The sequence below is a fragment of the Desmodus rotundus genome, chromosome 3 (assembly GCF_022682495.2).
Source record: "Desmodus rotundus isolate HL8 chromosome 3, HLdesRot8A.1, whole genome shotgun sequence".
Taxonomy (NCBI): Eukaryota; Metazoa; Chordata; class Mammalia; order Chiroptera; family Phyllostomidae; genus Desmodus; species Desmodus rotundus.
The window spans coordinates 158563128-158589323 of record NC_071389.1 but is presented as its reverse complement, the minus strand read 5'-3'; the positions used below and the strand labels follow the sequence as shown (position 1 = coordinate 158589323).

Genomic DNA, 26196 nt, shown 5'->3' with positions numbered 1-26196 from the left:
AAATGAAATGGAAGAAACCAAGATACCAGATGCAAGTCTAAAACAATGGTTATAAAGATGCCCAAAGACCTTAGGGGAAGAATGGATGATCTCATGCAAATTAAAACCACAATGAGATACCACCTCACACCAGTCAGAATGGCCATCATAAACAAATCAACAAACAAGTGTTGGAGAGGATGTGGAGAAAGGGAACCCTAGTGCACCGTTCATGGGAATGCAGACTGGTGTACCCACTATGGAAAACATTATGGAATTTCCTCAGAAAACTAAAAATGGAACTGCCTTTTGACCTGACAATTCCATTGCTGGGATTATATCCTAAGAACCCTGAAACACCAATCCAAAAGAACCTATGCATCCCAATGTTCATAGCAGCACAATTTACAATAGCCAAGTCCTGGAAGCAGCCTAAGTGCCTATCAGTAAATGAATGGATAAAAAACTATGGTACATTTACATGATGGAATACTACGCAGCAGAAAGAAAGGAGCTCCTACCCTTTGTGACAGCATGGATGGAACTAAAGAGCATTATGCTAAGTGAAATAAGCCAGGCAGTGAATGACAAATATCATATGATCTCACTTTTAAGTGGAACCTAGTCAACAAAAGAAGAGAGCACGCAAAATATAACCAGAGAGATTGAAATTAAGAACAAACTGACAGTAACCATAGGGGAGGTGAGAGGGTATAATGGGGTAAAAGGGGGAAAGGGTTTTCAGGAACAACTATAAAGGACACATGGACAAAACCAAGGTGGGGGCATGGAATCAGAGGAGGGAGGTGAGGATGGCCAGGGTTGGGGGGGAGTTGTGGGGGGGAGAATACAGACAACTGTACTTGAACAAGAATAAAAAAATTAGGAAGAAAAAAAAAAAGAATGGATGATCTCAGTGAGAAATCAAACAGAGGTAGTAACCATTAAAAAGGACATAGAAACCATAAAAAGAACCAGTCAGAAATTCAGAATACACTATCTGAAATGAAGAATAAGCTAAAAGGAATCAATAGCAGGTTAGATGAAGCAAAGGATCAAATTGGTGATTTAAGTGACCAGATAATAGAAAACACTCAAGGAGAGCAACAAAAAGAATTTTTTTAAATGAAGGAAAGCTAAGGGACTTCTGGAACAACATCAAGCCTAACAATGGCATAGAGGTAGCAGAAGGAGAAGAAACCGAGCAAGGGATCAAGAAACTGTTTGAAGAAATAATGGAGGAAAACTTCCATAACCCAGTGAAGGAAAAAGACATACAAGTCCAGGAAGCACAGAAATCCTGTCAAGATGAACCTAAAAAGGCTCACACCAAAACACATCATAATTAAAATGTCAAAAGTTAGAAATAAAGAGAGAAACTTAAAAGTAGCAAGAGAAAATTAGTTAACTACAAGGAAGATCCCATAAGTCTGTCAGTTGACTTCTCAACAAAAACAGTTCAGGCCAAAAGGGATTGGTATGAAATATTCAAAGTGATGAAAAGCAAGGATCTACAACCAATATTACTGTATTTTTCGGACTATAAGAAGCACTTCCTCCCCACAATTTGGGAAGAAAATGGGGGTGCGTCTTATAGTCCAAATGTAGCTTACCTGGCTCGCTGGGAGGGTGGGGGTGGTGGTGGAGCAGGGTTTTATTTCCTATTTTCCTCCTCCAAAACCTAGGTACCTCTTATGGTCTGGTGCGTCTTATAGTCTGAAAAATATGGTACTCTATCCAGAAAGGCTATAATTTCAAACTGAAGACAAAATAAAGAGCTTCCCAAACAAACAAAAAAGCTAAAGGGCCCTGACTGGTGTGGCTCAGTTGGTTGGGCATTGTCCTGCAGAGGGAAAGGTCACCAGTTCGATTCCTAGTCAAGGTACATACTGGGGTGGCAGGTTCAATCCCCGGTCAGGGCATGTCTGAGAGGCAATTGATCGGTGTTCCTCTCTCACACTGATTGTTCGCTCCCTCTCTTTCTCCCTCCGTTCTCCTCTCTCTAAAAATAAATAAATAAAATGTTCATTTACACCAAAACAGTATTGCAGGAAATATTAAAGGGCCTTCATTAAGAAGAAAGAAAAGAAATAGAATATTAGGATAAAAATAAAATGGCAATAAATCAGTAACTATCAATAACTTTAAATGTAAACAAATTAAGTGCTCCAATCAAAAGACAGAGGGTAACTGAATGGATAAGAAAACCTGACCCAGGTATATGCTGTCTACAAGAGACCCACCTCGGAGCAAATGATACACGCAGACTGAAAGTGCAAGAATGGAAAAGATACTCCATGAAAATGGAAACTGAAGAAAAGCTGGGGTAACAATAGTTATATCAGGAAAAGCAGACTTCAAAACAAAGGCTATCCTAAGAGACAAAGAAGAATAATACTGTATAATACTTAATACTGTATAATACTTAAGGGATTGACCCAACAAGAGAATATAAACCTTGTAAACATATCCATACCCAACAAAGGAGCACCTAAACATAAAAAGAAAATCTTGGTGAACACAAAGGGAGAGATCAACAGTAATACAGTCAGAATAGGAAAATTTTTAACACCCCACTGACATCAACAGATAGCTCTTCCAGAAACCCCCTGGAAAGAAAAATAAAATCAACAAAGCAACAGCAGCCTTAAATGACACACTGCACCAGACAGATTTACTTGATATTTACAGAACATTGCATCCTCAAACAGAATGTGTGTTCTTTTCAAGTGCACATGGAACATTCTCTAGGATAGAGCATGTTAGGACACAAAACAAGTCTTAATAAATTCAAGGAGACTGAAATCATGTCAAGCATATTCTCCAACCACAATGGTATGAAACCAAAAATATAATTTTTGACAAAGCACTCAAACATATGGAGGTTAAATAACATGCAACAAAATAATGAAGGATTAACAATGAGATTAAGGAAGAAATCACAAGTTACCTTTGAGACGAAAGAAAATAAGAACGCAACAACCAGTATCCGTGGGACACAGTGAAAGCAGTGCTAAGAGAGAAATCCATAGAATTACAGCCAACCTCCAAAAGCAGGAAAAATCTCAAACAATCTAACTCTACACTAAAAAGAACTAGAAAAAGAACAAACAAAGCCTACACTGAGTAGAAGGAAGGAAATAATAAGATTAGAGTGGAAAGAAAGGACATAGAGACTTAAAAAAAACCAACACGAAAGATCAATGAAACCAAGAGCTGGTTATTGGAAAAGATAAAGAAGACTGATGAACCTTTACCAGACTCAGAGAAAAAGTGAGGACAAAAATAAAAACAGAAAAGAAGGGACAACAGACAATAGAAATACCAAAACAAAGAAAATATTATGAACAATTACATGCCAACAAATTGGACAAACTGGGCAAAATGGATAAATTACTAGAAAACATACAATTTTCCAAAATTGAATCAGGACGAATCAGAAAATATGAATAGATCAATTACTAATGAAATTGAAGAAATAATCCAAAAAATCCCAACAAATACAAGTGCTTGACTGAATGACTTCCTAGATAAATTTTACCAAACATTCAAAGAACTAACACCCACCTGTCTCAAACTAGTCCAAAAAATTTAAGAGAAGGGGAGACTCCCAAGCTCATTTTATGAGGCCAGCATTATTCTAATTCCAAAGCCAGATAAAGACACTCAGGGAAAAAAAATTATAGGCCAATATTCCTCATGAACATAGATGCTAAAATCCTCAACAAATTATTGGTAAACTGGATCCAGCAATACATTAAAAAGATCATACACCATGATCAAGTGGGGTTTATTTGGGGGATACAAGGGTGGTATAATATTTGCAAATCAATAAACATGATACATCACATAAACAAAATGAAGGGTAAAAATCACATAATCATATCAATAGATGTAGAAAAAGCATTTGATGAAATCTAGCACCCATTTATGATTTTTTAAAAATCTCAAAGTGGTAATACAGGGAACATACCTCAATGTAACAAAAGCCACAAAATACAAACCCAAAGCCAACATCATACTGAATGGGCAAAAACTAAAAATGTTCCCTTTACGATCAAGAACAAAACAGGGACATCCATTTTTGCCACTCTTATTCAACATAGTACTAGAAGTCCTAGCCACAGCAATCAAACAAGAAAAAAAATAAAAGGTACCCAAGTTAGAAAAGAAGTAAAACTGTCATTATTTGCAGATGACATTATTGTATACAGAAAATCCGAAGACTCCATAAAAAAATTACTAGAACTGATAAATTCAGTAAATTATCTGAATACAAAATTAATATTCAGAAATTGGTGCCATTTTTATACACCAATAATGAACTACCAGAAAGAGAACGTATTTCTCAATGATATATCTGATAAGGGGTTAATTTCCAAAATTTGTAAAGACCTTATACAACTCAACACCAAGAAAATAAACAATCCAATTAAAAAATGGGCAAATTACCTGAATAAACACTTATTCAAAAAGGACATACAGATGGGCAGTAGACATATGAACAAATGCTCAATGTCACTAACTATCAGAGAGATGCCAATTAAAATCACACCTGTCAGAATGGCTATCATCAATAATCAATAAAGAAATGTTGGCTTTTGGTGAGGATGTGGGGAAAAGGAAACTCTCCTGCACTGTCGATAGGAATGCAGATTGGTGCAGCCACTGAGGAAAACAGTTTGAAGATTCCTCATAAAAAAAATTAAACGTGGAACTGCCTTTTCCACTTTTGGGAATATATACTCCCAGCAAAATTCCACTTCTGGGAATATATCTGAAAAAACCTGAAACGCTAATTCAAAAAAATATATGCACCCTTATGTTCATTGCAGCATTATTTACAATAGTCAAGATTTGAAAGCTGCCCAAGTGCCCATCAGTAGATGAGTGAATTAAAAAGTTGTGATACATTTACACAATGGGTTATTACTTGGCCATAAAAAAGAAGGAAATCTTACCTTTTGCGAAAACATGGACCTACATTATGCTAAGTTAAATAAGCCAGTTAGACAAAGGCAAATACCACATGATTTTACTTATATGTGGAATCTAATAAAAAAATTAACACACAAAATAGAAATTGGATCACAGATACAGAGAACAGACTGATGGCTTTCAGAGGGAAGAGAGCTGGGTGAAAAAATGTAAAGGGATTAAGGAAAAAAAAAAAAAAACCCAATGCAGATACAGACAAAAGTATAGTGATTGATTGCCAAAGGGAAGAGTGGTGGGACTGGTGAAAGAGGTCAAAGGGGGGATCAGTGGTGGTAAGAAGAGACTTGACTTTGGGGGGCAAGCACAGGATGCAGTGTGCAGATCATGCAATATGGAATTGTACACTTCAAACTTGTATGGCTTTATTAACCACTGTGGCCCCCCAAATTTCAATTAAAAAATTGACCATGACAAATTTGTGGTAGTAAATATAGAATTTTCCAGACAAATTAAACATTATTTAGAAAGGTTCTAGAAAAGACAGTAACTTTCTTCCTTTTGATGTGTAGGTGACCATTTAAATATTAGTGTGTTTCTGCCGTTCTGATGTTGCAAGTATTTTGTACTTACCCACAACAGAAAGAAAAGTGTAAAGCCATTTTGTGTAAATATAGCTCAAGGTAACAGCATGAAAAAGACCAAAGAAACTTTCCAATTTTATTTAGTAATGATCAATATTCATATCCAGGAAGACATCTTACATCAATTAATCTGCGATAAAGTATAATACGTGCCCTGGTGAGAACTGTTATCATTTATTTTTATTTAATCAAAGAATAAACAGTGTCAATGTTCTATAACTACTTTAATTTTTCAAAAAAAAAAAAAGGCTAACTACTTGAGATGAACACTAGAATCCTGTAACCAAAGTCCTAGTTGTTATCTCTGCTTGAACATGTATTTATCAGAGGAGTTAATGATGAAGTGAGTGTATATATTTTAATAGAAGTGTTATCTACCTTGGGTTTCACGAACTCAGATAGGAAACTGTTATATCTTTATTTCCACTAACCTCTGGTAATTAACATTTCCTACAGTTATGACTGTAGGAAAAACCACAGACATTGTGACTTTGTTACTAATAAAATGATACTTTTATATTACATTAGAGTTGATGTAGCTCTCTGGATCTTTTAGAGTCATCACCACTGGAAGAGCATAGCAGTAAAAACACCCCACCCCAATAGATATTTAATGCATTAAAGAAATATACAGCATGGCACCACAAATTGTAATAGTTGTAACATTTTTTTTATTACTGTTAGTATTCAAAAGGAAGTCAATTAGCCCTGGCTGGTGTAGCACAGTGGATTGAGTGCCAGCCTGTGAACAAAAGGATCACAGGTTCGATTCCCAGTCAAGACACATGACTGGGTTGTTGGTCAGGTTCCCAGTAGGGGGTGAGCGAGAGACAACCACACATTGATGTTTCCCTCTTTCTTCCTCCCTTCCCCTCTCTCTAAAAACAATAAAATCTTTTTTAAAAAATTGAGGCAATTTGATAATTTTAAGTGTGTAAAATAACATACGAGTTATTTTAGAAAAATTTAGAGAACACTGCTAAAGAAATTCAAGGCAAAAAAGATTTAAAACCTGTTTTAGAGAACAAAATACTGTGTTCTATGTGTTTCATTTAATTTCCTCTCTCCACGATGAGGCTGGTTGTTTTTGTATTTGACAAAGTCCTCATCTTTTACTCCTGTCACTCTAATGACCGTTCGCTGGCATCAGGCCATTGTGGATAACTTTACGTGTTTTAAATGCATTTTAAACAGGCAGATTCAGCCCCTTTCGTCTTCTGTACTTCACGGATTAATGACCATCCACATACTATTGAAAACCAACTCTTCCTTTCAAACCTCTCATTATAGGTATATTCATCCTTTTCCTTCTGCCATCCTAAATTTAAGAAACATTTAAGTAAATGCAGGGGCTCTGCCTCAACAGATGGTCGGGAATAGATGTGAGTGAAACCACACTTCACTTGTAGCAGAAGCCATGGGGCCACCCCCTGACTCGCCAACCCAGCCTCTGTCTCACACTTTCAAGAGTCTCTCAGCTTTTCACAGTAGAATCCATTTTGCCCAGCAGGTAGACACGCTTTTCTTCCCAACCCCTTTCACTGCAGGAAGGAGTGGCCTCTGCTCTGGTTTGGGTTCATCTAGGTGTTAATCCCTGTGGTGACCCACTCTGGCCTCTGGGGTCACCACCTACCAACTCGGAAAAACCCATTGTATGGTGGCTGCCTGAACCTCGAGTGGATCCCCAGCAAATGTCAAAGGACCCGAGGGTACCTACCAGGCCTCCACAGAGGCTGAAGACAGCTGTGTGGTCCTCCCGAGCATTGACCTGGCCGCGGTAGAAGCAGTGGCGCAGGTCGGGGGGCGCCGCGCGCGCGGGGGCTCCCAAATGCACCTCCGTGTAGCCCGCCGCCAGAAAGGCCGCGTCCGCGCTCAGGTTCAGCTGGAAGAGCTGCCCGTAGGCACTGATCCGGTAGTGGGTCCTGAGCGGCGTGGGCTCCAGCGCCTCAGAGCTGCGCTTCCTCCGACTGAAGTGGTGGCTCTGCGGGAACACTTCGCCGAACTCGTTGACCCGCGCGGGGGTCACCACTTCGTACGAGGCCAATGTCCTCACCAGCGCTTCTGCAACCACAGCGACACGGCCAGTGAGTCCCCCATGTGTTTCCAGCTCCCAACCCCAAACTTCTTCAACCGAACGTTAAAAGATCCAAGGTCCCAGGTCCCGGTACACCCCGGGGAGCGACGAAGGCACACAGGATGGCGAGCGCGCGCGCACACACACACGTGCGCTCTGTGACTGTGTCTGCCTGCTTTCCCACACCCCCCCCCCACTTGCTCCACCCTCCGCAACTAAAGACCCTGACACCCACGGCCCTGAGCAGCCCACCTCCTTCCCCCACCCCTCTTCGCCGCCCCGCCGCCGCGAACTCGTGCCCTGCGAGCGCACGCGCCACCCTGCCCCACGCGCCCCCACCGCGTGGTCCCGAGAGCAGGATTCCCCGAGACCCGCTGCAGCGGCAACCGCTGGGGATGCTTGGGAGGATGACCGATCCCGGAGACCGGGAGCCCCTGCAGAGCCAGGGTTCCCCATGGGCTGAGCCGTTCACTCCCCCACTCCGTCCGGCTGTCCCACTCGGGCCCCGAGCCCGCACGTCGCTGCTGCAGGCGCCCCGCGGGGACCTTACCTTGCCTGGGGTGGAAGTGAACTTCCCAAGACCTGGTGATGAAGAGCGAGAGCTGGTAGAGCAGCCCCGTCAGCCACTTGGCCACCCGCATGGCTCCACCAGGGAGATCCCAACCCGGGAGGCCAATCCCAGCCGGCCGGCCGGCCGCGCGCTCGGCTGCCTCTCCTCCCTCTAGCCCGCTGCTCCCCGCGCTGGCCGCCGCGGCGCCTCAGCAGCCCCCGGAGCAGCAGCCCCGGCCCCGGCCCGGCCCGTCCAGCCACACCGCCAGCCTCCGCTCCCTGAGCCGCTGCTTCATCGCACTGCAGCCCCGAAGCCCCCTCCTCGCTCTTGGCAGCCTCGCTCCGCTTCCTGCGCCAGCACCGCCCTCAGCAGCCCTCAGCTTCAGTCCAGCTCCGCGCGAGGAAGCGACTCGACCCAGCAGAAACGGTGCCAATATAGCTACCCAGAGCCGGGCCAGCGCGGGGGAGAGCCCGCCCCCAGGGCGCGACCAATCGGCGGGAGGCGCGGCCCCGGCTCGCCCGCAGGCGTGCAGCCCACCCCCAGCTCCCAGCCGCACGCGGTGTGGCCGAGGTCCACAGATGATAAGTGTGAGAGGTTTGAAGTTCTTATGATGAAGTAACAAGCATCAGATGGAAAGTGTCTGTTAGTTATGTTTCACGGTAATTTCAAGCTTCTCAAACAAGATAAAATAAGCTACAGCGGAAAGTTATCGTAGGCCAGGCCTCATTCGTAAGGGCCCCTGTGTATCCTAGGAGTTGTTGGGGGTTTAAGAGTGTTGTTCAGCGCTGAGGGCAAGCTGAGGTTGCAATCAGCAAACACTTCTGGGTGGGAGTTTCTGGAAATTGTCTAAAGAAATTCGAAAGGAAAAGGATCTGATTCTCCAAAGCCCAATAACTAACGGTCCTTTTAATATGCATTGTTTGTATTTAATGGGTATATAAAGGGGGCCCAAATTATATAAACGTCGAGCCCCAGAAAACTTGAATCTGCCCCTGCCTGTGAGTCAATATTTTTGTGAGGCTTTCCGCTGATGGTTTTACTTTTATTTTAACTGATCGTATTTTCTTTGTTTATAATATCCTCGTATCCACAATTACCTTCCAAAATAATTATTGTAGCTCTGAATCCAGTTGTGTCACCTGTGTCTACGAAATTGGGTGGATCTCAGGGGCAGCGAAAAGCAATTACCATTGCAGAACTTGCTCATTTCCCAGATCCACCTGTTTGATTTTCGATTCTGTAATTGCTTCTCTCTAAAACCAGTATGAAAACAAAAGGGAAGGAAATAGCCAGGTTGTCTTGAAATTCAACCCAGAGAGAGAAAGAATGTAAAAGACAAAGTAAAGGGACATATGGGTAAATCTTCACAAACACAAAGGAATATACTCAGTTTAGTCCCTGGCTGTCCTTCCTCCTGTGAGCTCTCCACAATGAAATTTCTGTTTGCTTTGAATTGACCTCTGGTGACAAGCCTCTTACTTTTACATCACACACTTGGTGCATCTGTTGTTCACTACAAAAGTGGAACAACGTTATAGAGAGAAGGAGAGTTTCATCTTACTTTTTGCCAAGCAAATTACCCAGCTTGGATGGTAATTCTCCTACAATTAATCCCCTTCTTTTGTACACCTTTTTTACGAGTGTCATTTCATTCATCGCAGAATTAGACTTCTACTGGTGTTTTCCTAGTTAAACATATTGTTGCTGTAAACAGAACAAAAGCAGACTTTACCAACACCTGTCTGTTTAGTGGTTACCTTCAGTACATTATAACTTAGTCATTTTAATTACATTTCAGCTATGAATGCATCTTTACGTTAGGAGCCATGCCTTCCCTCTTGCAAACAACAGACAATAGAACTGCACCTGTTTAATTGGCTATCTGACTGCTGGCTGCAAGACAGAGATTTCATTTCCATTGCTGAATGTCACTCAGAGTAGTGTTTCTAATGGAGTATTTGATTTTCAGCCTTCGCGAACTATTTGAAGACAATGTTTAAAAATACAGCTGTTTATTTCCTTTTCCAAAAAACAGGAAAATGTATGGGATGTGTATTCTATGTCATTACAATCTTTACAATGTTCAGTGAAGAGCATTATTTCCCTCATTTAATAGATTTTACATTTTCTCGTAGTGTCTAAATAACAAAGGTGGAGTTCCATAACCCTCTCTGACTCCAGCGCCTGTTCTTTATGTCAGACTGTACCATCAGGATAGTCACATGTTTTGTCCTCTTCCTTTCTCATCCTCTACCAATGAAAATGTCATTAAGAAGCTAACCTATGTCATTTACATCAGGTAATTTCCTCACATTGATCCTTATAGGTACCACTTATGAAATTTTATTAATAGACTAAGCACTATATACACGGACTTCAGAAAGATTAGTCCACTTAATTTCACGTTCCTCGATAGTGCTAAGAGAGATTGAGTAATTCTCTCAAATCACATATTGTTAGATTCAAGTCTCTGTGGTTTTAATTTCTATACTTTTTTTTAAAGAAGACTACTCTTCATGCAAGCTCAAATCTGATGCAATGCTATGGTAACCAGCAACTCAGAAAATTAAAGCCATATTTATATAAAATGTAACCTTGTTTGGTTTATTATTCTAATAATCATTATAAATACAAGTTACGCTATGAGGTTGGCACAGTGTAGAAAAAATATTTTAAATCTTGGAAAGCAGTACTATGGCCACTGTAGTCACTATACACAAGATAGATCTTAAGTGTACCTTAACCAGCTGTGTAACATTCTACAATTTACCTAAATGTTATAAGCTTACCTTTTATCAATTGTAAATGGAGGTGATAATTTAATCTCATGCAATTGTTAAGTGATTCAAAGGGGTCATGCCGGTAACATACTTGGCATAATACTGAACAAAAATATGTGCTCAATTCATATTCAACTGATTATGATTGTTATTATATTACAATAAGTGCCTGAATGTTCATACCAAAAGGAACAACTATTTGAATACAGACTGCTTTTCTAATATTAGTAGGTAGGAGATAGGATGATCAATCTTCACTGTTTACCTGAGACTAGAGAGTTTCCTAAGATGCCAGCCTTTCAGTGTTAAAACTTGGGAAATCCTGGACAAACAGAGATGAATTGGTCACCCAAGTTCAGGGTTTCTCAAACAAGACACAATATTGACTTTTTGAGGTAGGTGATTTGTTGTTATGGGGGACTGCCCTATGCAACGGAGGATGTTAAGCAGCATCCCTGGCCTCCACTCACTTGATGCCAGTGGTACCCTACCCTGTTGTGATAACTGAAAACATTTTCACATTGTCAAATGTCTCCTAGAAACAAAACTGGCCCAAGTTGAGGCCCACTGACTTAATAGGGAGAGAGAACTGGGAAATGATAAATGCACAGGAGTGGGTCTGGCAGGAGACCTCATAGATGCAGCTCCACTCTGAATTACAGCGGTCATTTGTTTAGTGAAAACCCTTCATATATTGTAGCAGGTGTGGGAAATTATTCCTCATTGTAATTTAAATGGTACAATGTAATTTAAATGGTTCTGTGATCATTGTGTTAAGGACTTTTAAAGCATTGCTGTTTCCAGGTATGCAGAAAAGAATCAAATTCATCTGCCCAAGAATTCTGTTCTGTTTTTTTTATTGACTTATCTGCATTCAACACCAGGTTGTAAGGATCGTGTGAGGCGGTGTCCCCAGCTCCAAATGCTGTATCTTCATTGAACAGAAATAAACTAAACATTCATTGGATAAATAAGTACTGATATTGAAATATATATAACCAAGGAGAATTGGCCAAATTGCCAGCCAATCTTACCATCTCTGTCTTAATTAGGTTATCTATACCATTTATATTTAATATAATAATATGTTTACATTCAAGTCTATGATCTCGCTATTTATTTAACATTTTTCCTATTTGTTATGTTTGTTCTTTTTTTTTTTTTTGTCTTCTTTTGGATTAACTGAATGTATTTTACCATTCTGTTTAATCTCCTTTGTTAATTATAACTATTCTGTTACCTAGGTGGTTACCCTAGAATTTATAGTATAATTCTTTAACTTATCTGTCTACCTTCAAGTGATAGTGTGACAGTTTGATTTCTTTTCTCCCAACCTTGTGCTATTGTCACTATGCATTTCATCTTTGTGACTGTTATAAATCCTATATGGCATTGTTGTTGTTTTATTTAAACTTATTTCCATCTGGTAACACTTTCCCTCTGCTTTCAAGGCTTCTTTTAACATTTCTTATAATATGTGTGGTGATGATGAGTTCTTTCAACTGTTGTATGTTTTTAAAATTCAATATTTGACTTTTATTTTTGAAATTTATTTTTTCTGGGTATAGAATTCTAAGTTGAGGTTGTTTTCTTTTTCCTTTTAATACTTTAAAGATTTTAGTTTACCCCCCTCTTGCTTGAGTTTTTTCTAACAGAAAATTTGTCATTCTTTTTTTTTTTTAAAGCAATCACTGTTTATTAAGTGACCAGATTACAAAAATAACCATGGTCAGTACCTTAGTTCATCCTTCTAATAAGCCTGTTGATCTGGTCTTCCCTGTTACCAGCATCTCCACCTTCTACAAAATGGGTGGTCTTTTTCTTCATCCTACCTTGGGAGAATATAATTTGAAGGGCCACAGACAGCTGTTTGCTTCTTTAAAGCATTTTCCAACAGTATTTATCTCATGAATCATATCCTCCATGCAGATGATGCCATATTTACCAAGAGATCGAGCAATCAATGAATTATCTGTCAGGACAATTAGTTTTTTTGTTGATTTTGCCATAACCACGTTTGTAGATCAATTCATTTATTGACTTCAGATTTGGATACCCCCATGCAATATATGGTTCCACAATCCTCAGCTTGTTAATTGAAGACTTGTTGAGCTTAACGAAGGTGCTGTTGAAGATCTGGCAAAGGCAAAGAAGCTGTAGCACCTTTTGGACCTTTGGGCGCACACCTCTGATACCTCTGATCCTGGACAAATGCTAATTTGGGTTCCACAAGTACATAGAAGTTGACAGCTTTTCTTGCCATCCTAGCCATTCGAATCTCAGTTCTGCTCATCTGTCTATATTCCTTGTGATAGTGCTTAGCTTTTTCATAGGTAAGCTTCCTTCTTGCCTTTCGAAGCATCTTGTGTGCAAACTGCTTGATCTTGAGCTCTGCAAAATTCCTTCGCTTTTTCTTAAGGGTTTCTGGCACAGCAAGAGCATTCTTCTTATTTTCTTCTGCCCCTTCCATGGTTCCAGCAGAAAAGAAAATTTGTCATTCTTATCTTCTGTACATAGGGTATCTCTTCTTGAAACTGTTTATATGATTTTTCTCTTCTTCATGATTAGCTTTATGCAATTGTTTTTATGGTGGGACTTGATATGATTTTCCCTTGTTTCTTGTGAATAGAGTTCCTTGAGTATTTTGGAACTGTGAGTTTGTTATTTTTATCAGATTTGCAAAATTTGGGGCCATTATAATTTTTTTAAAGATTTTATTTATTTATTTTTAGAGAGAGGGGAAGGGAAGAAGAAAGAGAGGAAGAGAAACTTCAGTGTGTGGTTGCCTCTCATGCATGCCCGAATGGGGACCTGGCCCACAACCCAGGCATGTGCCCTGACTGGGAATCGAACTGGTAACCCTTTGGTTCACAGGTCAGCACTCAATCCACTGAGCCACACCAGCCAGGACAGGGGTTATTTTTTTTTAATTATATTTTTGTTCACCTCTCTCTCCTCTCCTTCAAGGACTCCAAATATGTACGCTTGAGGCTGCATGAAATCATTCTGCAATTCAATGAAACTCTGTTTTTTTTAATTCTTTCTTTCTGTGTTTCATTTTGGATGTTTTTTGCTGTCTTTAAATTCACTAATCTTTTCTTCTACCATGTGTAATTTACAATTAATTCTATTCAGTGTATATTTCATCTTGTGTACAATAATTTTATCTCTAGAAATTTAGTGTGGGTCTTATTTGTATCTTACGTGCCTCTACTTTTTAAACTTATGGAATATAGTTATAATAATTCCTTGAATGTTCATTCTAACATATGGGTCATTTCTTGGTAAGTCTTTATTTAGTTAGTTTTCCCCCCATTAGTATTGGTCATATGTTCCTGCTTCTTTCAATCCCTGCTAATTTTTGACTGGTTGTCATGCATTGTGAATTTTGCCTTTTGGGGTGCTGATTATTTTTGCGTTCTTATGTATATTCTTAATCTTTGCTCTCGAGTGCAATTAAGTTGCTTAGAAACAGTTAGATCCTTTCTTATCTCACTTTTAAGATTCATCAAGTCAGAGTAAAGCAGTTCTCAGTCTAGGAAAAATTATTCCCACTACTGAGACAAGACCCTCCCATGTACTTCACCCAAAGTTCGCACATCAGAAGGGTTTCCAGTCTAGTTCGTGGGAACAGACCCTATTCCTAGGTCTGTAAGAGGCAGGGGCACTACTACTTCTAATCTTTTTGGGAGGTTCTCTTATGCTTGTGAAATTTCTTCACATGTATGTGCACTACTTTTAGACTGAAATATTACATGTTATTCAAATGTGACAAGAAAATAAAAGATTTATATTGCTATATCCATTGGGGTAGTTCACCTTCTCCTCCTGGAAATTGCTTTTTTTTTAAGACAGAAAAAAGTCAAATGATAACTCCCAGATCATGTAACAGTTACCATATACAAGTGAGATAGGAGTCATGTGAAAAAAGTAAAGGAAATATTCAGGAAGCAGCAATAAGGCTCAGGAGGGATAGATATCAAGTAACACAAGAAAAAAAAATACATTTTCTGAAGGTGAGAGCTCACCCTGTTTTGTGAAGGCTGTAGTCCTTGTGCAGAACATCGGAGATTAAGAACATGAGGGGTCTGTTAGCAGAAGTCCTCCTGGACTGTGTTTTCCCAGAGAAGCAGAAGAAGTGAGCTATGCAAATAGTAACGAAGAGGTGCCAGAGCAATTGCAGGCATCTGTCTCTGTGACAGCAGAGAAAGAGAGCAGCTAGGAGGCTACTCTGCACCTCTCAGCCCCAGCAAACAGCCAGTCCAGGAAAATTCAGTTAATTCAAGGATGATCTTTGCTTCTTTTTTTTTTTTAACTAAAGGATGGCATACACTAAATGCAAATAACTATAAGAAACAGATGTGGGCAAGAGCATCATAACTTACCTGCAGGTGAAGAAACGCTAGAAAATTGTTGCCATGGAGCAGATAAATTTTGAATTAAAGAAAATGAGAGACTTCTTTTGAAGTAAGGCCTCAGAGCAGAAAATAAGAACTCATGGAAGATATAGAAAGGTAATAGGAAGAAATAAATATGATCTAGCAGAACTCAGGAAAAAGGAGAGGAGAGAAAGGCACCTCAATAAAATTGAAAATAGCATGAGAAGGATTAGAAAATATGAATTAAACATTGAGGAATGTGGGAAAGTGGGAGAAGTGACCACATTGACATGGAAATAAAGACAGGAAGGAAGGAAGGAAGGAAGGAAGGAAGGAAGGAAGGAAGGAAGGAAGGAAGGGGAGGGAAGGAAAGGGAAGGAAAGGAAAAGATGGAAGAAAGGGAGGGAGGGAAGGGAAAGGAAGGGAAGGGAAGGGGAGGCGAGGGGAGGGGAGTGGAGGGGAGGGGAGGGAAGGGAAGGAAAGGAAAGGGAAGGAAAGGAAAAGATGGAAGAAAGGGAGGGAGGGAAGGGAAAGGAAGGGAAGGGAAGGGGAGGCGAGGGGAGGGGAGCGGAGGGGAGGGAAGAGAAGGGAAGGGAAGGGAAGGGAAGGGAAGGGAGAACTAGGGAGAAAACAATAAATGGAAAAGATATGCATCGGAGATTCACATACACATATTTGGAATAGCCACTAAGGAAAAACGAATCAAACAAATGAACAAAACAAATGTAAAGTTATAATTCAGTAATGCTCTTATTGAAATAAAAGACCTGAATCTATATATGGGAGAGACTCAAAAGAATAGAACAAGAACAATCAATATCAAGATATTTGCTAGCAACACTATTGTGCTTTAAAATAAAGACGTTTTAGGCAATCAAGCAAATAAATGTTATTTATAAGGATAAAATAATTACATTATATTCATATTCCTCTACAGCAATATTCAACATCGGAAAACAGGGAAATGACCTCCTTAATATGTACAGGGTGGGGCAAAAGTAGGTTTACAGTTGTTCATATCTTCCACGGCTATGATCAGTCATTTTAACCATATATTCCATTTTTATTTAAAAAAGAAAAAAGAAAAAGGGCATTATATTCTTCCAAAGAACAAATTTATATTTAATTAAAATACATTGCTAACTACATTGTATTTAACCCATGAGTTAGAAAAGGAAGGAAGGGAAGGAAGAGAGGAAGAGAAAGAGGGGGCGGGGAAGAGGGAGGGAGGGGAAAAAGGAAATGAATGACTTTCTCTTGATTTCTTGAGGGATTCACAAATAATCCATTGGTTTTCTTTTAAAACATGCAGTGCTAAGTTTATCCAAGAAAATGTAGAATTGCAATGGGTCCAGTCATAATTTTACATCTTATTTGTAATTTTTTGACCTTTTATACTCTCCTGCACATTAAGGTCCATAACCTGTTGGTTGTACAAATATTAGAGAATTATTTGATGGTATTTTTCTGACACTGAATTCACACCGAATACATCAATTGACTTTCTATTCAGAGTAGTGTTAGTAGTCCATGAAAAATTAAATATAATTGGAAGAATCAACTGCTCTAAGGAAATAAGTTGTTCCTAAATTATGATACAATTGTTTCTGTTAAAATGATCTTATACCGAAATTCTGTAAAGTATAATGGAAGAAAGTATCTTGCTCCTGAAAATTGGTTGGTTACACGTTCTAGATAGTTTACGGCCTAAGATCCATATAAATAAAATGCTTCCTTCTAAACAAAGTATTCAGTAAGTAATACAGTCTGCACTTCCTTCTGCCAATGAGACAAAATTCTAGCAATCTATTCGGTATAGAAAAGATCAAAAGAATTATTACCACTAAGATTTTTTAAGTCCTATATTAAGACAACAATAAACTATATTTAGGAAAAACAAAAATAACTGTCTTTTAAGGGGGTGTTAAATTGAAAATGGACACTGGCATTTAACCAGTAGAGCTTTTCCAGGAAAAGAGATGGCAAAAGATCAGAGAACAGAGGAGCCAAGCTTGAAGTTTCCCCCAGTGACATGATGAATGCCAAATGAGGTGGAACACCCCCAGAATGGGGTGAAAATAAGGCAAGGAGCCTTTAGCAAGTCAGTGCAGGGAAGGATGGCATCATCCCAAGGGCAGAAGAAAGAAGCGCTCTCTCCCTGTCTAGCTGAAATTGTAAAACCCTGGAAACAATGGAAGGAGCTAATAATGCAAGTCTGTTCTAACTGGGGAGGTACCTGGAAATTTCTCAGGCTAACATGATGATGGTTGAATGGCTTAAATATAAGATTCTAGTCATGTGTTTGCAAAACACCCAGGAAATGTCTGCACTCAGGAGAATGTGACAGTGAGCAAAATTTTGTCTAGGTTTTTTTATTCCAATAGGATTTACCATATTTTTCAATTCTTCCCTCACATGGTTTTACAAATTACAAATTTGTAAATTCAAATTAAAACGTTAGCTATTATAACTTTTCCTTTTTTTTGAGTTGATGCTAAAACAGACTAAGTTTGTGGTATTCCAAAATAGAAATATTGCTGAAAGGTAGACCACATGTTATCATCTCTTAACATCATCTTTTCTCCATTCTTCCAGAAGGAAACAAAAATTCTAACATGAACACTGAGCTTATGCCATATGGACTTGGAAATTTGAAAACATCTAGATCCCCGTTTCCTTCAATAAATACTAAATAAGGAATGATAGGCTAAGTTATCTATTTTGGGCAGTGGTTTTTCAGAATCCAGACCAGAATTTACAACATTGAAATATGTATTAATTATTCTCATTTTTGCTTTGATTCATTTAATGTAAACTGTAGTGAATGTAGAGGAGCAGGGCTGGGAGCCTGAGCTATGTATAAAATCACCATGGAAACCACATCTATGACTAATCAGTGAGAATTGGCAGGCATGATTCTGCAATTATTATTACAAAACCCCACATGTGAACTTATTTAAATCCCCTCTCACTGTGCCTCTCTTTTGATTTAATATAATGCTCAGGATTTTACTTTTTCCAGAGTAGTTCCAAAGTGCTATGTAACCACAAATCCCCACCAGCCATTCTCTCAAAATCCCAGCACCTTTTTTTTTAATCCTCACTCAAGGACATTATTTCCATTGGCTTTGGAGAGGGAGGAAGGGGAGAGAAAGAGACAGGCAGGCAGAGAGACAGAGAGAGACATCAATTGGCTGCCTTCTCCTACCTGCCCTGACCAGGCACCAAACCCAAAACCTGGGTATGTGGCCCTATCTGGAATCATACCCTTGACCTATGAGATGATGCTCCAACCAAATGAGCCACATGGATCAGGGCAACTCCAGCATCTTGAAGAAACCTTTTATCTCTTTCTCTTTCTCTCTCTCTGTTCCTCCTCCTCTTCTCCTTCTGCACCTCCCTCTCTCTCTCCCCTACCTAATCTCCATATCTTTTCTTTCTCTTTTTATTTGAGGAACAAGAATAGAGATATGCCCACTTCTGTGGGAGCCTAGAGTGCCAAGCCCCTAAGTCCTTTGTCCTGAGAACTTACATAGTTGGTGGAAAGAGGGATGAGGGAGTCACACATTGATTGACAGGAAAAAGTGGTGCCAGCTTTAGTGGGGGAGGTGAATACCCAAAAATCTTAATGGGCTTCTTCCTGTAGGCACTATGGGCCCTTTCTGGCCTTTCAGGACTTGGGATGAAAGCACAGTTTCAAAGGCTTTCTTTCCCAGGTAGTGGGGACGATACATGGAATTTCAAAGGCTGCCCTCCTCCTGTGTTAGCATGGTGTTTCTTGTGCTGTTGGAACACCTGACAATGTTACCCAACAGGCTCAGGACTGCTGAGTCAGTGGGCAGAGATGTGTTTCCCTCCTCCTCCCTGCCTTTATTTCCCCTCTGGCTGCTCATTCTACTACAACATTCCCCCCTCAAGTATTCGGAACCCAAGTCTTTTGGGACTTTGGGCTCAGGCCACTGGGTCAGTGGGTGAGACATGTCTCCCTCCTCCTCCCTACCTTGGTTGCTATCTATCCTACCTAACAATTCTCTTCACTATTTCCCCAATATCATAATGCAAGAGGAACATTAAGCAAAAAAAAAAAAAAAAAAACACTGTAAAAAGAATTTGGATAAAAGAGAATTGTGGGGAATACTAAAAATAAAAAGTAATGGTAGCTAGATATTAGTAAGGCCAAGCAATACCTAATCTCTTTAACATTATTAACTCCTTTAATGCTCATGGTATTATATCACAGAAAATAGGAACAATTAGCATTCCCATTTTCCAGCTGGGAAAATGAAGTACTTGAGAGCTCCTGTCGGGAAGTGGCAGCCTCTGAAATGGATCTCAGCTATCTGGCTCCACAGCCCACACTCCTACTGAGAACCTTTCTATTCATATTCACATCTGTGAATACAAAAAGATGTTAAATAGGACTTCCCTGGTTGTTTTGAATTCTCAGCTGAGGACCCATGTCCGAGGTCAATGGACAAGAAGTGCCATGTCCATGATCAAAAGGGCACACCCTCACAGGACTTACGGAGTGGTTTCCAGCTCTTCCAGAAGCCATCACCTCTATCAGTCTATGCAAGATAAGGCTAGTGATTCATTGGAGGAAAGTCCCTTCTGAGGGAATCACCAAAAAGAATTCCAGTGATAGAGGGCAAGGGGGAATCTTTGGATAGATTGGTTGGGTTTGGCATACCCACAATGAAAGTCAACTGGCACCTCATCCCTCAGCTGGATGCGTCCTAATCTCCATGAACTTCTTGGCTCATTGTGGGCAAATACAACAGTGAAGTAAGAGTCCTTGATAGAACCTAATAAACCCATGGAGTTTGGAGAGCAGTGTCTAGATACTTACCTGGAGTAATCTGGAAGTGATGTACAGTGGCTAGGCGAGTAGACAGCAGAGGGCAGTAATGGGAAAATGCCAGCTTTCATTTGCAGAGTTTGGCAGGACCTGAATGCATCGCTCTAGTGGACCAAATGAATATCAATGAAGTAAGCCAGATTCTAGCCTAAGAGAGTTATCTGCATACCCCCTACTTAAGATGGGGTAAGGGGGTCCGACAGAAAAAGACGCATGGGGTCTACCTTCAGGACAGAGGCCTGAAAAGCTGAAGGTTGCCCTGAGAGGTAAGCTGGAGAGAATATCGCCCATGACAGGCAGGGAATGGCACAACATGGAGGTCCTTGGACCTGTGGGCGTGGCTCTCAGAGGCAGTTACAAGAGAACCTCCACCAGAGGAAGAGCAGCTTTGGGGCATATGGCTTACAGGAGGCACCAGCAGCCAGACAGCAATAGCAGTACCAGTCAGAGACGAGCAGCCCTTTCCCTTCTACTGACCTCCAAAATTATATCCTGATCCATTTCCTCTGAATTCAAGCAAGTTAACAAATGGGTTTACTCTCAGTCTGTGACAGTTTCTTAGCTGGTCACCTTATCCTCAATCTAGCAGTTTTTATCCAAACTTTACATTGCAGTCAATATTCTTCTAAAAAAATATTACTTTGCCCAGGCTCTTTCATGATATCTACTCCATCCCAATTAAGACTGAACTTGGCCCTGGCTGGTGTGGCTCAGTGGATTGAGTGCCAGCCTGTGAACCAAAGGGTCACCAGTTTACGACCCATGCCTGGGTTGCAGGCCAGGTCCCCAGTGGGGGCTGCGCAAGAGGCAACCACACACTGATGTTTCTCTCTCTCTCTCTCTTTCCTTCCCTTCCCCTCTGTATAAAAATAAATAAATAAAATTATTTTTAAAAAGACTGAACTCTTTCATATTCAGGGATGGGATTCAATAATCTTTTTTCTATATTTACTTTCCAACACATAAATGTTTTAACTAAATTTTGGGCCCACTATGAAAGGGAAATCTATAATGGATCTCTGAGAATATAGTGTGGTCCCCAATCTTCTGTGGCTGTATACTTCTATTTTCCCAAACTACTATAGATGTCACAACTCTTTGCCTATACCAGTCTTTTAATCTGAAATGCTCCATACCCCCAGTCAAAATCCAACCCACCCTTCAAAGCTCAGCTCAAATATCACCCCTTCTTAAAATTGTTACCTGATTCCCCCAGTTGGAATCAGTTAGTCCTTTGTCTGTATTCCCCTGACCTTTTCTATATTCTTTTGGTTTTGATCTTATTTCATTCTGTTTCATATTATAGTTAGTCATGTAGCAAAAGGGTACAAGACAAAGGCCCAAAATCTATATTCACTATACATTTCTGACATATCAAGGAATTTTTTAAAAAAGAACTTGGAAGATTCTAGTTGTGTGCAAGGTCAAAGAGTCTTCTTGGAACAGCAGTGACAGATCTTTGAACAAATCAGGGTCCAGCAAATCTCCTAACCTGTAAGAAGTAAGGTCTTGATATGAACCCACGTGATCAGTGTGGAGGTATTAAGACTTAGTCCTGGGGCACTAGCTGAAGTGTCCCAGATACGGACCTTGAGGGAGCAATGGTAAGCAATATCAGCTACCAAAAGTTGGGGTTAGAAGCCTCAGGTGAAGAATTTTAAGAAATTGAGCCTAATGATTTTATCTCTAGAGCTCTGCAAAGGATGCTATTTGGGAGCCAGTAAAGAGTTATTTCACTGGAGAAAAGACTATTTCTTACCTCAGCTCACTATTAAAGTGGTGGGGGAAAAAAAGAAAGTATCGTCAAGCATGAGAATATGTGCATGATATCAAGGGGAAGCTGACAAGCGCCGAGTCGCGATTCGGTCAGACTCCGTGAACGAGGTGAGATGCCGAGCGACGAGGTGTGTGGGGTCCGTGTGTGCACAGGCGCAGAGGAAGTGTAATCACTGGGGCAGCCGTGGCTGTGACCTGTCAGCAGCAGTGGCCTCTGATGAATTACAGAATTAACTCAGAAGTACAGAAACAACCTCCTGTGGCTGCAGGGGGACACACTATTAGCCACAGGAAACGTGTGTAAACAACTCCACCAGGAAAAGAGGTTTGGATTGGACTTTCACCCATTCTTACTCCTATATCCCCACTCAGGAGAAACTGCATGACAAGGGTTACTTGCAGACACTTAAGAAATGCCCATAGCTCATGAACACGTTGTCGTCTTCATAGAATATCTCATTACAAGTCTTGCAAAGCAGCCTACCTGGCAACACTCATTATATCCTCATTTTTTTGTATAGTAGATGCTGATATTTTTGTCTGCTGAACCTTTTCCTTTCTCCTTCCTCTAATAAACGCAGCCTCTTCTTTTGGGGAACTGATCCTCTCCTGCTCTAGTTTTCTTGACACCATCGAGGCTGTTAGTCACAGGCACATGAACCAGGCCTGCGATTCAAAGGGTCCGGTGTTTTAGCAACAGGGATTGGCACAGATCTCAGGCGAGGTTCATCAGCATTATGCTACAGAAGTGTTATACACAGAAGCAGGGAGAGAGAAACCCTGTCTTTTCGCAAAGTCATGAAGCTATCGTGTTTACAACATTGGAGCTGCTGCCCCCACCCGTGTTCACCATCGTGTGGACAAAGTTTGAAGGAAAGAGTGAAGGCAAAAGACAAGCTTAGTGCTGTGTGTGTGTGTGAGAGAGAGAGAGACAGACAGACAGAGACAGACTGAGACTGAGAGAAAGCAGAAAAATAAAGGTTTCATTAGGAAGTAGTAATTATATTTTCCAGTTTATATTTTCTTTATTAACATTTTCATGCTGTTTGAACAAAAATTATTTTCCTAAATCAGAAGAGAACACAAACATCTATAATAGAACACATATTGAAAAGACACATGTGAATGTTTATCATCATTTAGCTGATCCAGCCTGGCCAGGTTCGTCTATTTTGGACTGCTTATTTCCACCCTAGCACCACCCGTGACAGTAATGATGACTCTGGCTTCATGGTCCTTATGCTAGAAGCTGCGTTGTCTCCTGTGACACTCTGGAGTCCCATTATCAATATTTAAAGCGTGTCAAGCTTGTTATCTACAAAGGAGATTCCGGGCAGGAGAGCTTTAAAGTTCTCTTAGAACATTAAGGTGTGGTAAAAGAGTCATTATAAAATCATAAAGCTTGTAAGTTTTGGGCTGACTTCTTATTTTTAGAAGTTGTTTTTTATTTTTCTCAAATATCTTTCTTTGTGCATCTGTGTCTACCTACTTTTGCTTAATAATTTCTAGAGGAGATCACAGTTCTGGTTCTTAAAAAGAAAGAATTTAATAAGGCAGAGGAAAAAATAACTACAGATGAAAACTATGTAAAGAATAAAATATTAAAGAAAAGTAAATCACAATTGTCATGAACCACCAACAAATTTGAAAGTTGAATTATTCAAGGCGGCAAATTTTCTGGATGCCAGCTCTATGCTGCAAGAATTGGAAACAGATAACAGAGGCATTGTTATATGGTTCCCACTGCCAGCCTTCTGCTGCCACCACAAAGCACCCCAGTCTCTGTCTCTATTGCCTGTCGGCAAGAACCTTGCATGGAAAATAATGGGCAGAGTCCCTGGTTTTCTTTTTAAGTGATAAAGATGCACCTTTAGACTTTTACAGAGAAGTTACTATATTCAAAGTTCTACCTAGTCAATTTGTCTAATAACATGTCAGTTAAAATTTGCTTTAATAATATTTTTCACAGTTAGGCATAACTGCAAGTATAAAGACTGAATATAACCGGGCAAAAGTTTGAAAAATGCATGTAATTCTCTTCCTTTTTCTCTGACTTGTAATCTTTAAATTGACATTACCCACATTTATTCTAAGTTCATCTAAATAATGGACCCTCTCCGACTTTAACTATACTACAAAGTTGGAGGCCTGCTACCTCCTTCCCTTTTGTTAAACAATCAAGAATTCAGCCAAAATCAAATTAACTCTTCATTTTTAAAGAAACTCCTTTTTTTTTTTTCTTGTTGCAATTGTCTGCCCCTCACTTCAACAGGACTGTGCATGGGATTTATTCTTACACGAAGGCAGGACTAGTCTCTGCACGGCTTGAGGAGCCTCGCCCAGGGCGCTTCTTTTCTCCCTCCTCAGACTGCTTTGCATGAAGTCCTGCATCTCCGGGAAGCCACAGTCAGCTGCTGGGAAATGCCTGAAAGAAGACAGGGGAGCTGGAGGGCGCCCATCTGTGTCTGGAACGGCCGACCCCACGAGTGTCATGGTGACACCCAGCAAAAAAAATAAAAATAAATAACTGAAAAGAAGAGGTGACTTTTTCTTCAGACTTTAGTGGGGTAGCCTATGAGAAAGCACCACTACAGAGCCTGGAGTAACAAGCTCTGTCCAAGTGCTTCCTTCCTTTCTTTCCTCCCTCCATCTTCTCCGAATAACAGAGAACAGGGCTGCCACTAAGACTCCACCAGACACATAAATGTCCACATTTCCAACAATAGATGGGACTCAAGCAGACTCAGTACTCTGCTGGCAGCAAGCTTGTTCTAGACGATGCATGTCTAATGAAATAAGTTTGGAAGGACTAAAAGTTCCCACTATATCTCTCAGCTAAAATTACATACAGATGCTGCTCAGTGCCTGTATTAACTTGTAACTGTGAACAAATTATAAGGTTTTAAGATCACAGAAAAGTTTTTGAAGTTGAAAATAACCACCATTACAGACAAAATAACCTGTCACTTCTTTTAGAGTTCAGGGAAATAAAATGTTGGTAAGAAAATAAAACATTCTGGCCCCATGCCAGAACATAACATTACGCTCTCTTATACACATCGAAAGTGCTTATCTTAAGTGTCAGCAAGTAGCTGTTTGTTTAAATCAATCTCCCTTAGAAATATTTAAGATCTTTTTGATTGACAAAACAGAGTGTCTGGTGTATATGTAAGTTTATATGTTAACTTTGCTCTACAGAAATAGTATCCAAACCTTTATTTCATCTGAATCAAACTTACATACATTGCAAAAGTCACCCATAAATCATGGAAAGAAAAATATTCCATATATTTAATGACAGGAGTGATAAATATCTGCATTTTAATTTTGTAATTGATTATAATTTTCTTGATCTTCATTATTTGAGGCAAATAATAAAGTTTAGAATCTATGTAGGTTAACTTTGTATTTGTCTGCAGATACTGTATCTTAGTAAGTTCAGAACAATGAGCCCTAATTATAATTTCATCCTGTGGTTTTGAGAGTAATGGTTTAATCATAAAGAATTAATAACTTACATAAAATTTAAAGGGAAGTTCCTTTCACCAAAACTGATTAATCAGAAAATATGCAGTATTAGCTCTCAAAGGGGGGAAAAACCCCGATCTCTTGAGATTTCTCATCTGCAGCTGTACTCTACAGAGGTCTAACAATCAGAAATGAATTGCCCCAAGGTTCAACCCAAGCTTTTTCTTTGAAGGGCACACCAAGGGTAAATTTTTGAGACTAATTATTATGCCACTTCAAATACACTGCTTCAGCTGGACTGGTGGAACAGAGCCATCTGCATTCAGGTTCAGCATCTCAAACGTCTCCCCTCCTGACCCTTCTTAGTTCCTCTTCTCCCATGCCAAGCCACTCTGGCTTTTATTTTCGTTATTCTCACTTTCCTACTCTCAAAGCAGAAGAACTAATATGAAAGAAACTGAACCATGGTACCAAATGCTTGGCACATGTGGATAAGCTGATAGATAGAGTCTATCATACATAGATTCCAAAAAAAACTGCATTGTGTATTTCAATAATGAAAATTGGAAAAATAATTTTAGCTATTAATAGCAATGTAGGGTCCAATACAATATGTCAAATATGCCAGAAAATTCAAAGTCTGAGATTACCTTCTGAAGAGTAGAATTCATATATCATGCCATTTAGCCTACGTGTTTTAATTTAATTTTGCCTTTGTATTAATAGGTCTAATGCTTTTAGCTATTTTTGGAA

The 26196-nt window shown here is 39.9% G+C and overlaps 1 protein-coding gene and 1 pseudogene across 1 annotated transcript in view; both read right to left on the bottom strand.

The window, feature by feature from the left end:
- Positions 1–8290, bottom strand: part of ADAMTS20 (ADAM metallopeptidase with thrombospondin type 1 motif 20) — a 158820-nt gene extending 150530 nt beyond the window's left edge. Inside the window, exons 1-2 of the mRNA XM_024575808.3 lie at positions 8183–8290; positions 7276–7619 (exon numbers count right to left, since the gene is read on the bottom strand). Of these exons, the coding sequence (XP_024431576.2) occupies positions 7276–7619; positions 8183–8273 (435 nt within the window). The 5' untranslated portion in view covers positions 8274–8290. The remainder of the gene's footprint in view (positions 1–7275; positions 7620–8182) is intronic.
- A 4409-nt stretch (positions 8291–12699) lies between these two features.
- On the bottom strand, positions 12700–13432 carry LOC112318654 (large ribosomal subunit protein uL30-like; annotated as a pseudogene).
- Positions 13433–26196: the final 12764 nt, after the last annotated feature.